The 13,696-nt window shown below is 40.8% G+C and overlaps 1 protein-coding gene across 1 annotated transcript in view; it reads right to left on the reverse strand.

The window, feature by feature from the left end:
- LOC112693431 (ATP-binding cassette sub-family A member 1) overlaps positions 1-13,696 on the reverse strand; it is a 33,586-nt gene that overhangs the window by 3,281 nt on the left and 16,609 nt on the right. Inside the window, exons 2-19 of the mRNA XM_025568496.1 lie at positions 8,737-8,988; positions 7,762-7,844; positions 7,506-7,633; positions 7,268-7,421; positions 6,869-7,113; positions 6,360-6,594; positions 5,449-5,804; positions 4,949-5,305; positions 4,636-4,791; positions 4,326-4,536; positions 3,646-3,892; positions 3,407-3,543; positions 3,133-3,326; positions 2,586-2,744; positions 1,719-1,931; positions 839-1,115; positions 308-433; positions 30-206 (exon numbers count right to left, since the gene is read on the reverse strand). Coding sequence (XP_025424281.1) covers positions 30-206; positions 308-433; positions 839-1,115; positions 1,719-1,931; positions 2,586-2,744; positions 3,133-3,326; positions 3,407-3,543; positions 3,646-3,892; positions 4,326-4,536; positions 4,636-4,791; positions 4,949-5,305; positions 5,449-5,804; positions 6,360-6,594; positions 6,869-7,113; positions 7,268-7,421; positions 7,506-7,633; positions 7,762-7,844; positions 8,737-8,963 — 3,682 coding nt within the window. The 5' untranslated portion in view covers positions 8,964-8,988. The remainder of the gene's footprint in view (positions 1-29; positions 207-307; positions 434-838; positions 1,116-1,718; positions 1,932-2,585; positions 2,745-3,132; positions 3,327-3,406; positions 3,544-3,645; positions 3,893-4,325; positions 4,537-4,635; positions 4,792-4,948; positions 5,306-5,448; positions 5,805-6,359; positions 6,595-6,868; positions 7,114-7,267; positions 7,422-7,505; positions 7,634-7,761; positions 7,845-8,736; positions 8,989-13,696) is intronic.

A 13,696-nucleotide genomic window follows, 5' to 3' on the forward strand; every position in this document is an offset into this window, starting at 1 on the left:
TACGGCGCGCAACCGACGTGACGACTTACCGTTCTTTTGGAAATCGCAGATCTCGTTGTACTCGTACGACGAGTATATGTTCTTCATGCCGCTGCCGAGCGCGTAGTGCGGGAAAAATATCATCACGTTGTCGATGAATTTCGACTGATCCTTCAGGCACAGCGGTTGCATGTCCAAAATGAGCACCAACATGAAGCACATGGCACCTGCGGGACGACGGTTATCGTGAGATGTGTCATGATCGCTTCGCGCGTAGAAACGGACGGTATGATTTCATATTTTATTCCGTACACGCGCGCATTCTTACCGGTCATCACGCTGAACATGGATATTCTGGTGAAGCTCGTCGAAGGGTTGCGGAACATGAACGAAAACAAACTCATCAGCGGCAACGTCGCCCACGAGAAAGTCACCAGCAGGCTCAGCATCAGTCCTGTGGAAACAAACACGACGTCGCGGTCAATAAAATGGTAGTATCGCGTGTACCCGCGTAAAGCGTAAAGCCCCGCGGACAAAGGATCGCGGAACGTTGTTCCGTTTTGACCGTAAAACAGATTTCGGAGGTGCCAACGCACTCGTGTGTTTACGATTTCCCCCCTCTAACCCTGACGGGAAACGGATTTTCTCGGCCACGCCGATTCCAACAGTCGGACACGCGAACACGGCGTGCCCTGACGATTGGCGAATCGCACGCGCGCAACCCCCGGTGGTCGGTGTCTACTCAACGACAAGCAGTCGGTAGACACAAAAAAAAAAAATTGTAATATAATTGTTGAAACACCCGTAGCACAGTGCTGCTGCAGTCCCCCGTACGACTTGTCGTATGAGCGCTACTCACCCATTTGTTTCAGGTTAGCGTATCCCGGGTCACCGTGCCAGAAGAGCAACAGCAGTATGGAAAATATCACGGTCAGGTAGCTGATCCAGTCCCACAGCAGAGACGCGCCCCAGTAAGCCAGCGGTTTGATGCCCGCGATCTGCTGCATGTGTTTGGCCCCGCTCTGCCGTTCGTTGACCGCGAACAACACGTACACGGCGCACACGAACGCTTGGGAAATGGCGCAGTTGAACGCCACCTGGTAGCCCAGATTACTGCCTCCGGTCAGTTTCATCAGCTGAAAAAAAAAAAAACATCATTAACAATTTGAAAAGATATTAAAAAGTAGGTTAGGGTATTGTGGGTATACGCGAACGGTCGCGGGACGTATGCGGTGAGGTATGGATGCATTATGCAGCGTCACGGTGACGGGTTCGGGATCACGAGGCTTTCGCCGACCTCGGGCCGCGAAATCTTACCGAACCGCAGACTTTGGAAAAATTAATAAAAAAAAAAAAAAAATAATCGAGCGAAACTATAACTGCGATGCACTCAAACAGTGATTCGTAACGAGCTTCCGAGCATAAAACAATCGATCGTAAAACTATGTCTACAAACCTTAACTTGCGCGACGGTATATGAACACGAATGTTATTGGTGAAACAACGTCGTCGTTTTAAATGTGGACGACAAAAACACGTGGGTATACGTGCAAACCGATTGCACTCACGAACAACATTTAAATGCTGAGTAAAGTTTCAGCAGAGGCGTCTGCAGCGGTATCGAACCAACGGAATCGGAAGGAAGTTAAAACGAACTCGTTGAAACCGCGAATCCGACAAAGACGACACGCGGTTTGCAGGACGTGCACTGTTATGTACGCGCGATTTGCGACTCTCACCTTGTCCACTCCCTGGTAGGGCAGCGGATGATTGATTATCTTAATCCCGTAATCGTCTCCTTTGTAGTTTTTCAGTATGGCGTTGTGGACCATGTTGAGCGCCAGCGGCGGCCCGTGGTACGGCTGATTGTTGAAGTACGCCGTGATCTTGAAATCGCCGAAAATCGCTCCCACTATGTACTTCTGCGTGAACGGCGATATTTTCTCCGATGCCTGTAACGCGACGGCAACGACGCGCGGTTAATAACACAACTGGTGTACCTATTCAAGACCGTACTTAGGATTTTCGTCCCTCTTCCCTTAAGTGGAAAACCGAAAACAAGTGTCTTCAAGTGTTCATAAAAAAAAAATAGCCGATCACTACGCTAGTTATTCATTTTCTCAATTTCCGTACTCTATTACACACTATTCGTAATTGAAATAAAATCCCAAATAATAACAAAGGTTTAATTACATAAATAAAACTATATAAAATTGTGTTATACAAAACTGATTGGTGATGCCCTTCTGTTTGAATGTCCTATCCACATACAAATAAAAATTAAACCAACACTTATACTCAATAGAATATCTACTACGTAAATTTAAACACGCTTAAATACATGTACATTCTATACGCAACTAAATCATATAAATAATTTTACAATATTACATTTATTTTTCATATAATTTTATTCATAAATAATTTTCGGTTGGGAATGTGAAAAAAATCGATTTGTCTTTACTAAGGATCACCGTAAAAATGTTGCCACCCCTTAAATATATCAGAAAGGCTATTGTCTCATCGAACCACCCCTTAAATACGGCCCTGTATCTACTGCTGATTACGGCGCGTGTCCAAACCGATAAACGAAAAAATGTACGCACCACTTTCAGTAAAACGTCCTCGAAGTCATTGTACCGGCTCCGATAGTTCAGATCCAGCACCGGGTTGGACCCGCAGATGTTCTTGTACGACTCGTAAATATTGTTCATGATCGTGTTGTTCGCGGTCAACATGACCGTGCTGATGGGTTCCCAGTAGTTCTGAAACACGTTACGTGATAACATGTCTATTAATACAAGAAGGGTCGCGGCAATCCGAACACGGACTAATGTGAAGTACGTGATAATCCGAAACGGGCTTGAGAACCGTCACATCGCGATTTATAAATGTGTACATTTGTTAAAAAAAAAAAAAAATACATAACCCAGTATTTTAAATGAAAATTTAAATGTTTAATTTTATGTATACGTGCGTAATAATATTGATTATTTTAACTGTATTAATTATTGTATTTTTCGATTATGTATGGATAAAAATAAATTTGAAAGTTTCGATTTCACGAATATTGATTTTTTTTTAAGTCGTACTCAATCTGAACGATCCCTTTCCCCAATCCCGTTCAGATTATCGAGTGTTGTTATCGCTTACCCCAAGTTCGGCTGCCAGTGCGGGCAGGTCTTTCATCCCCTGCCAAGCGTTGACGACCAGTAACGCGAGCAATATAAAAAACAACGTCAACATTAACTGCAAGGAGTGCATGATCAAAGAACGGTACGATTGCAAACATTTCTTCTCCATAATCGCCCCGACTTGAATGATGAACAACTTCCATCCTTGGGCTCCTGAAAGTTTGACGGTTATTATTACAAAACAACGAATCATTGTGTTATCGGTTGAAAATTGCACCGCGACTGGTTCTCACTTTCGTATTTCAAATCGGTAGAATCGCTCTCGGCGTCGTAGAATAAACTGTCGAAACGATTGTTCAATTCCAGTGATTTCTGTTTCATCGAGTTCAACTGATAGTCCGTCAGTTTTTTGTTGTCTTCTTGACCAACCCTGCATACGACAACGAAACGCAGTGTGTTTAAATATAATACAAAACCGATGCCACGCGTATACAATAACGAATTACTATTATTTTTATTGTTTCCGATTTACCTCATGAACACGTCTTGTAGCGAAGTCAAATTCACGCCGTATTCTTTGACCCCGAACAAATGTTTGTTTTGCTCTAAAGCATTGAGCAGATCTGGGAACGACGAAGAGTCTTCTAGTTGATACGTAACTTCCATTGTAGTCATGTTGCTTGGAACGGAATTCGGGTAATATTTACGGACGAAATTTGTTACTTTGGTCAGACTAAATCCGATTACATCTTTCACTAGAGTTAAAGTATAACCGCCACCTGGAATAAAAACAATACATATTTTTCAATCAATTTATACAAAAGGTACATTATACACTTGATACATATATGTTTAAATATTTTTATCTAAAACAGTTGAAAACTTATTTTAAATGTATTTGTACATCCCTAGGGTATAAATCAGGGTCGTAAAGTAACTCAACAGTTCTGAACATTTTTAAATAATTTATTATTGTTTCCCGTACACTGAATCATAATATGGTATCTTATAATTACATTATTATCTGAGTCTCAACGCAATACGCATAAGTATAAGTTTTTGGTTTTATCATGATTAAACGTTTACGGATAACTGCAGATAAATATTTATCTTTATGAATAAATAAAAACAAATCTGTTTAATTTCTACATTCGTACAGGTAGTTTCTAAAAGTGTAAGGTTGTATGACATTGTTTTGTTTACTGTTCTTACCGTATTCTTTTTTCAACGAAAACGGTGTTCCGACACAACACAAAGTACCGGCTTTCATGATGGCGACGCGGTCGCCCAACAGATCTGCCTCGTCCATCAAATGCGTGGTCATCACCATTGTCCTTCCTTGCCGTTCCGACTGCAAAATGTTCCACAGAGTACGCCTAGCCGCAGGATCCATTCCTGACGTGGGTTCGTCCATTAGCACCACCTAAATGGACGAAACGTGTATTGTAAGGATTACAGAACGCGACGATTTATTCATATTTATGACACCAACAACCTAGTCCGCGCAGCGCTGTATCCGTACCTTGGATTTGCCGATCAACGCGATGGCGACAGACAGTTTTCGTTTCATTCCTCCGCTTAAATGTTTCGATTTGGTACCGAGCATAGACTCCAGTTCGAACTTGGTCGTATAACTGTCCACTTCGGCTTGCAGTTCGTTGTCGTCCAAGTCCTTCAGCTGTAACACACCCATCAACAACGGTATTATATAATTATCGCTTGGACGAAAAAACGATAGCAGTGCAGTGACTGATACTACTACTGGGTACTTTTACTACTAGTACAATTACTTATTATTTAATCTACGGCCACGATAAGCGGACAAGATCACTAACCATTCCGAAAAAGTACAAATGCTCGAGAACCGTCAAATCCGGTATGAGCAGATTGTATTGGGGACAGAGTCCCAACGAATGTCTGATGATTTTCATGTGGGTTTTTATGTCGTAGCCCTCTATCAGCGCCGTTCCGGACGTGGGACTTATCAGCCCTGTCAACATGGACATTGTGGTGGACTTTCCGGCGCCGTTGTGGCCCAGCAAAACGGTGATCTGATTCGGATGCATGTCCACGGTCAGTTTGTTGACGACGAACTTGCCGGGTCTGAAGCTCTTGCTGAGCGATTGGATTTGTATGCCGGACTTTTCGGTGATCTTATTGGGATCGACTTTGCTCTCGAACCAGAAAGACGGCTAGAACGGCAACGACGATCACATTGTATTATTATTTGCACCGCGTCGCGAAAACGTCGAGCAGTAAAAATGTGTGTAGAAGAAAACAATTTGAATGGAAAGAATAAAAAAAAAAAAAAAAAAAACTGTTTTGCTGGTCTCACCAATATCGGGAAGTACCACGGCGGATGGAATCCGCTGTTTTTCGGGAAAGCCGTTTCCATGTACACGGCGATCGTCAGGTACAGCACCGTGTCGAACACCAACATCAGCATGATGTCCACGATGCACATTTTGTCGTCCGGCGACACGGTCATCGTGATGTTTTCCCACGTGAGTCCGACGCCTATGCCTTCGAACATGATTAGACTCTGGAATATGTATCCCAACGCCGTGTTGGGAAATATGGTCGACGCTAGGATCTCTCTGTTGGTCATGGACGAGTACTTGGGCTGGAAGATCATGAACGGCGCGTAGGTGCCGAACCACAATACACCGCCGACGGTTGCCGCCGTGTTGGCTAGACGGGGGAAAGATAAGAAAAAAAAAAAACGAAATAGTAAATTAATAAACAAAACGAAAAAATCCGATTAATCAACCTCAGCATCACAGATGCGCACGCACGCGTCCGCATTCACACACACATACACACACACACACACACACACACACACATACACACACATAGCGCGTACGTGTAAATCATTCGAAGGTCTAATTATTTAAGAGCAGTGTTACGCGTGTACGCATACAAGTGTAAACGCACTCGTACACTCGCGCCCGAACCCACTCCGATCCCTCTCTCGCTCAATCTCTCTCTCTCGCACACGCGTACAACAGCACCTTGGCGATATGTTAATGAAACGGTAATTATTGTTATTTTATTTACGGTGCGACGAACGACTATCGTCGTGTTATGCGACAACGTTTATATACGTATATATTTATATGTATTGTTCACAATGCGTACGCCAAAGTCGTATTGTTTTAACGAAATATTATTGTAATCGTATTTTACGATCGTGAAATATATACGTATATCGTAGCAATCGTCATCACTTGGCGCGACCCTAACCTTTTTTGAAGCAGGCTGATATCAAAAAGCAAAACGATATGCTCGCCATCACGTAAAGGGTCAGTATGAGCATCAGCACCATTGGATCGGAGTACTGGAACACTGCGCCCGACGGCCATTGGAACGAGATGAAAAACACCAGCAGCAACAGGGGTATTATCCACACGATAAAACTCTTCAGGTACCACGCGCTAGCGTGCAGCCAATTGTCCAAACCCATGAGCATCATGGCCTCCTGTAAGACAAAAAATACGTCGATATACATGGTACACGCATACGCCTAGTGTCCACCCACATATCCACTCGCGCATGCAAATTCGCGAGACGAGACTAGCACAAGGCCGCCCCGCAGAGAAGACGTTATTATCATAATAATTCCGTGACTTGATCAGCGATGAGGACGCGCAGTCGTAACGATAATAATAAATGATTACCGTCGAAACGGTAACTTTCGCGTGCTCGGAAGGTTCGGTGGCGGTGACATTCTTTATAACATTACTTTTTATTACCTTCATTTTCAACTCTTTTTCGGCCGACACCACTTTAATGGTGTTGATGGCGGTGTAGACGTAACTGAGCAACACCACGGTGGACACGAACGACGTGAGCGCCGGCAGCAAAGCGTCTTCGATGTACTTCGGGTACGGGAACCTTTGCAACTCGATTTCCGGAACTCCTTCGCCCGGGGCCCAATAGTTGATCAGCGAGTTGGAGATCTGGTTTTGCAAGAACAAAAACGATTCCGACAGATAACCTAAATGCGCGTAGAAAAACATTAAAATTAACCACGCACTTGAACCCGTATGCGCACACAGCAACGATTCGACAATAATAATATAAAGCAATTATGATATAACCGTTATCATTCCACTGCGGTCGTACAATTATTACTATCATCGGCATTTTACCTGGTTCGCCTCCGTTGTTTTCCGACTTGTGCCTTGGACCGAATGTCTGGTACAGAGGAAACATTAAGTAAGTTCGCCAGTTCGCCTCGATCGTATCGAAGCTCATCAGACTTTTTTTCGTTATCCTCAGATGACAAGGATACCTGAGTTTGATCTACGTACAGCCAAAATGAAACGGATTAACAGATGCACTATGACACGTAATATAAAAATAACGTGGTACGGATTTGTCACTTACGACTATGGTTTTCGGTATGGTGGTGTTCGGGGTGATGTTGTCGAATCGCATACCGACCAGGAATTTTTTCATCGCGTTATCCTGATTCAACAAGTTTTCCATCCTCTCGATGGTGTCGAACGACTTGACTGAAAACGGATGCAATAAGTTTAAGAAAAAACAAAAACACGTTTAATATAATAAACTGTCCATCGGACAACATCATTATATATTTATGTATATATTTTATTCTCATACAATATGATTCCGGACTTACGTTTCAGATTAGGGATGTCGGTGAAAGCGTTTTTCAAGACTTTTTCTAATACCGGATGATGTGGAGCCCATGCTATGGTCCATCTGTAAAACAATTATTACAATGTCATTATTTTTTTTTTTTTTTTTCATTAAACAAATCTATTATTTACGGTATTGCTGCTGCTGCAGTAGCAGCAGCTATCTTGTGTGTATGTACGATAATAAAATTAATATTTGTGCGTTCAAGGGTATTGTGGATTCTTTATTAGAGACATCGTCATCGTCGTCGTCCGTAGTAGTGGCGGCAGCGGTGACGAATAAATCAACAACGAAATAATAATAGTATAAAAATAATAATTATTATTATTATTATTATTATTATTACCATTATATTATTATTGCCGTATTATTTATGTGTTCGCGCACACAGTTTGATTTTCACCGTTGAGACGCGCTAATCCATACAGTCATCACACTGGATTTCATTTCCTCATATTACCGAACCCATTGTCGTGTACGTTATATTTGTCCGATGGTGGTGGGGAAGAAGGAAGTCGAGGAGGGAAGGCACGCAATATATCGCTGCTGTATTATTGCGAAACCCTGCTCGCGCCGCGTGAGGTCCCCGCGCATCATCATCGGATTTTCGACGGAACGCGCTCCTCGCCGGAAATATAATACAATACAATATAATAGTGCGTTCACGTTCTTTTTCATGTGCCTACCCGTATATTTACGCGTTTGATATTCAACACCGACAGCGTTGCGATAACAGACCACCAAGAGGGGAAAAAAGTGCACGTTCGACTTGGGGGATGGACTTTTTTCACGAGGAGAGGGACAACAGCGATGTCGATATAGTCCTCAGAATTTTAAATTTCGTAACACGTGACCACCATGGGATGGGCACCCTTGCAGTGTAAGGTTCATCACTGCGCAATACTTGCTATTGCTATATACTAACCTGCCATTAAAGTATTATAATTCAACTCACCCGTGCCTGTAGCCCAGAATCAACGGCGGCACCGATATGGGGAATGGTTGATATCTGGTAACTTCGGTGAACTCGACGGGTTGTACCCACGACCTGAACATGACCATCACGCACGCCATAATGGCCGGCAGCAGAAGTTCGATGAACGACTGGATGGGGTGTCTCCTCTGTATCAGCAAATTCTTCCATAGCAAAAGTTTTAGTTTCTTGAAATCCTTTTTCCACATTACTGCTAATGTGGCGCCGGTTGGTCTGGAATAAATAAAAAACAAAACTCGATCAGTACATAGTCACTACGTGTCATTCCGAGGTACCTAGTACCCTAGGTGTTCTAGTTAGAACAGGCTTTCCGTTCGACCGCACAACGTACAGTAAGTTACATAAATATTGAATATTAGATTTCTATTCCAATCGAGTAGCAATAATAGCCGTAATTACAGTAAAACTCGCTTAAGACGCTCTTTAAGGGACCATCTCACTAGAGCGTCTTGAGCGAGAAAGCGTCTTAAGCGGGAATAAAAATAAATAATAATAATAATATTTATTTAGCAGTTTTGAAAATTATAAATATAATTTTTATATTTTGACGTTACATTGTAACGTTTATCACTAAAGATGTTTCCTTGTTTTTATAGATGTAAGTCTCAGAAAATAATATTTATATATATATATATAAATAATAATACATTAATAATATATGTGTATGTAATTATATATAGTATTATGATAACAAAAATAAGAGCATGTAATAATTAAATATAATAATAATAATATGATATAATATAAATTATGGATAAAAGAAAAGTAAGATAATAATATAATAGTTATGTATGGTAATTAGTTAAAAATTTACTTCGTTTGTCAATAACCTCCTCTTTATTAATAATTTGAAAATATCAAATGTTTGACAATTTTTTTTATAGTATTAGGAAAATAAATAAAGTCATTAAAATACCGAATTTATTTTTTTATAATTTAGGTAACATAATTTAACAGGTAAAACATTTATAAATATATGATTGCATATATTTTTTCTATTGAATTTAATTAAAATATAAATAAATACGTTTATCAATATACGCATGTATTTCTATTATTATTTTTTTTTTTGTTTTATAACATATTAAAAAAAAATATATCTATTTTTGTTTGCTTAAAACTCTGACAATACTTTTCGAATTGCAGATAGGTATTATAAATCAGCAATAATTGTAGGAGTTGATACTTGATTGTCTTAAACCTCATAATTCGATTAAATACGTACAGTACTCTTAAACGAGTAAAATTTCAATTTTTATTTTCACATAGTTACTGCACTTTGTCGTAATCTGCTGAACAAAAGAGCATCTTATCCGATTAGATTGAGAAAAATCGAGCATCTTAACAGGTAGTTTTTGCTTTGACTAGCAAAAAATATGTTAAGGGACCGGCAGAAAACAGCGTCTTAAGCGAGTTTTACTGTATACTGTGTAGTCGCTGATGACGCGCCCCATTCTTACTCGACGCTTTGCGTTTATATATCACATTAATTTTGTTTTCTTTTATTTTTATGATTATATAAATCTATGTTCGATTATTACAGTTGAAGTAATACTTTTCTTTGCATAACTGAAGAGGAAACAACGAATTGGTTCACCTCCGACGGACTGAATATCATTAATTTATTTTTAAAGTTGAACAAGTATTCTCATAAGTGTTTCATAACATGAACATAACATGATGTAATACTAATTTGAATTCAAGTTTAAATGTTATTCGCATTATACAATCTAATTTTACCAATTATAAATGACGTGTACAAAATCTAATAAAATATTACATTTGTATGATTATTATTCTATAGAAAATATATTTAAAAACAATTTTCAGTAAAGAACGCGTGCATAGTTTATCGGTCGATTATTAACCACATATTTGATAAAACTTCTAAGAAATCGATCCTTTAAAAAATAAATATTAACATATAATTAAAGGTTTTTTTTTTTTTTCGAGAAACGACATAATAATTTTAGTTGAAAATAATAAAAACTATAAATCTTAATAAATAAAATAATAATAAAAAGAAAGTGACAGTAAAAATAACGTACGCGACAACAAATATAACCGGTACCTCAACTGCGTGCGTTTGAATTAAAAGTAACACGACGGTGTTATTGCAGACGAAAAATATTATTACTATTGTAATGAGATAACTCTAACGCGCCCAGATCGGATCACTGAATAATACGAATAATATTATCCAACGTTAATGTGGAATACGGTCAGGAAGTGTGTGTGTGTAATATATAACCTGAACCCGTTTTTTTTTTTTTTTTTTTTGTATTTCTTTCCCCACGATACCGTTTGATGTGAGACCAGTCAATAAACCTTGTTTTTATACGTTTGAAGATTTTATTTTATCCTTCGTTTTTTGAACTGGGTGTACCGGGCGAAAAAAAAACTAATAGGATCGAGACCGTGTACCACCTATATAGTGAGAACATGTCCAGACCATAATTTAGACGAAAAGGGTGAACCAGGGGTTTCCAATTATTCGTCGATTAGACACACCGCGTCTGTGATGGGAAAAGTAAAAAAAAAAAAAATAAAGAAAAAGAACAAAAACAATAGCAATTGGATATCGAACAAGCCGACGGAAATACCAAAAAAACCAAAAAAGGGAGAAAAATATTTGAATTTCTTAAGAACTGATCGTTTACGTAAACGACGTTATAACGTGACGCGTGTTGTTGATCAATTCGTATATGAACCGAAATCCAAAACGATGTTTCACCTCGCAAACCGGCGCACGGCGTGGAAACAATTAGAATCGTGCGTGTCGATCGATTACGGTTTTCGCGCGCGCGAATCTCATGAACGCGATCGATGCGCAGCGACGTACTGATCGATCGAGCTGTAGGAGCGCCGCGGTCATTCCGGTCGGACACGAGGTTAAAAAGAGATGTATCGGAAATCGCACCGGCGATCGTCGGGTTCCGCAGAAACGCTAAACGAACGCAAGTAGTGCGAAAGGGAAAACGATAATTTTAAACGAAAACGGCACCGAATTGAATGGCAGTTATCGTACATCAGAGCAATGTTGGGTATAGGGCCGCTGCGCACGGTCCCAGTTCTAGAAAAGTTCTAGAAGTTTCAATGAAAATAATGAAAAAAAAATTCAACAGATCTAGACGATTTTTGTTCACCCGAAGATTGTACTGAACTGCAAAAATAATTATTTCGCACGAGCCCGCGGTAGCTAAACTACTCGAACGCGACGCGAACTCCGGGCACAACGGTTGGCCGTCGGATACCACTGAAGGTGCGAATACCGCGAAGGGGATCGTGAACGGTCGTTACCGCGGATACCGTTTAATCGTTGACCGCGGTTTTTCCGGGAGGAAAAAAAACCGCGGACCGCTTACGGTTTCCACGACGGTGCCGACGCGCCCGATAACATGGCTGCGTTTCTGCCGTGCAATACAGATAATAACTGCGTACGGCGGAAACCGTTTGCCAACGAAGAACGGGGAAACGATTTGCGTGCGCGAAAACGAGAAACACGATCGTTCGGAGAACGGAAAAACAACCGTTAGCCGTGTTCCGCAAGCAGTGCCGCAACTACCGGATGTGCAAGGTGTGCATTGCACATCGGGCCCCAAACCGTTATAGGCCCCACACGATGCATTATAGACATTATAATGATTATAGACTTTTTAACCGAAGTAAATTGATAAGTGTAAAAAACTGATTTATCATATTATTAAATATTTATAATCAAATAACATACCCAACTATTAACTAGTTGCCAATGACAAAATGCAATATGATCGATTATAAATACTATTATATTAGGTACTTGAGTATTTATAATCCTATGGTAATATTAATTCTTAGAACAGAAATAGCAGAAAATAATGCAGATCTACATTAATACAGGTCATTTAAGATTAAAGATCCACCAGACTATCTTCAATGATATAAACACCGGTTAACGTATTTTATTTATAGTATGCAAATAATTTTTTGAAAAAATATTTTCGCCCCAAATTCAGATTTGCATACCCCAGCCCCGTAGTGTGTAGTTGCGGCACTGGTAAAATAACAACAACGAAAACTACGCGGCGTTCCGACGCGGTAATACGAAACACCGACGTTCGCCGTCCGGATAGTTATGTACCCGGCAACGGTTTGGTCCTCGCGCGGACCGCGGACCATTCGAAATGCCGTCGGCGAACACCGGTAAGACACGAATTACTGCACACTGTGTACGCGTACGCGCGTACGTAACGAATTATGTCGAAACGAAAGAACTGTAATCGTTAGGGACATCGAATGGAAAACAGTCGTAACTGATCCGAACGAAGGCCCGGATTTCTAGGCAGCGCGAACGAGGGGGGGAGGGGAGAGGGGTGGGGGAAATGAAACTAAAAACGATAAAAAGTTCACGATACGGAAGCGGAGGTCGCGACGAGAGACTGCTATTGCGGAGTGTTTATCTTCAAACGCGATATCACCGTTGCCGTTCGACGTCACCCTCGGCCACGGTTGACTCGTCGCCCGGCGTTAACAACAACGTTCTTATTCGTACCACATAAAGGCTCGTACGACTGCAATAGAACGTTACGGATGGTTTGTAATTGCGTCGAGAGAAAAACGAGATCAACGGCACCGGCGGGTAGTCCGGGGAGGGTAGGGGGATCGAAATTGAAACGGAAAGAAAACGTATCGGGATAAAACACTCGGCGGATACGCCTACGCAGATACATAAAGCGTCATTTGTGTGTCACCAAGCGACGCGTGTACGAATAATCGTGTTTTACGTGCACGCCGTTGGCCGGCACTCGGAGATATTGTACTGCGAATCGTTGTAGAAATATTGTAATGCTATTTGTTGCGCATTATCCGGATCGGATACAGAAAAATGACTGAAAAAAAAACCTTCGTGTCCGAATCGTTATCGCACGTGATTATTTTCGTG

Source organism: Sipha flava, unplaced genomic scaffold, assembly GCF_003268045.1.
Source record: "Sipha flava isolate LNK unplaced genomic scaffold, YSA_version1 86_pilon_pilon, whole genome shotgun sequence".
Classification (NCBI taxonomy): Eukaryota; Metazoa; Arthropoda; class Insecta; order Hemiptera; family Aphididae; genus Sipha; species Sipha flava.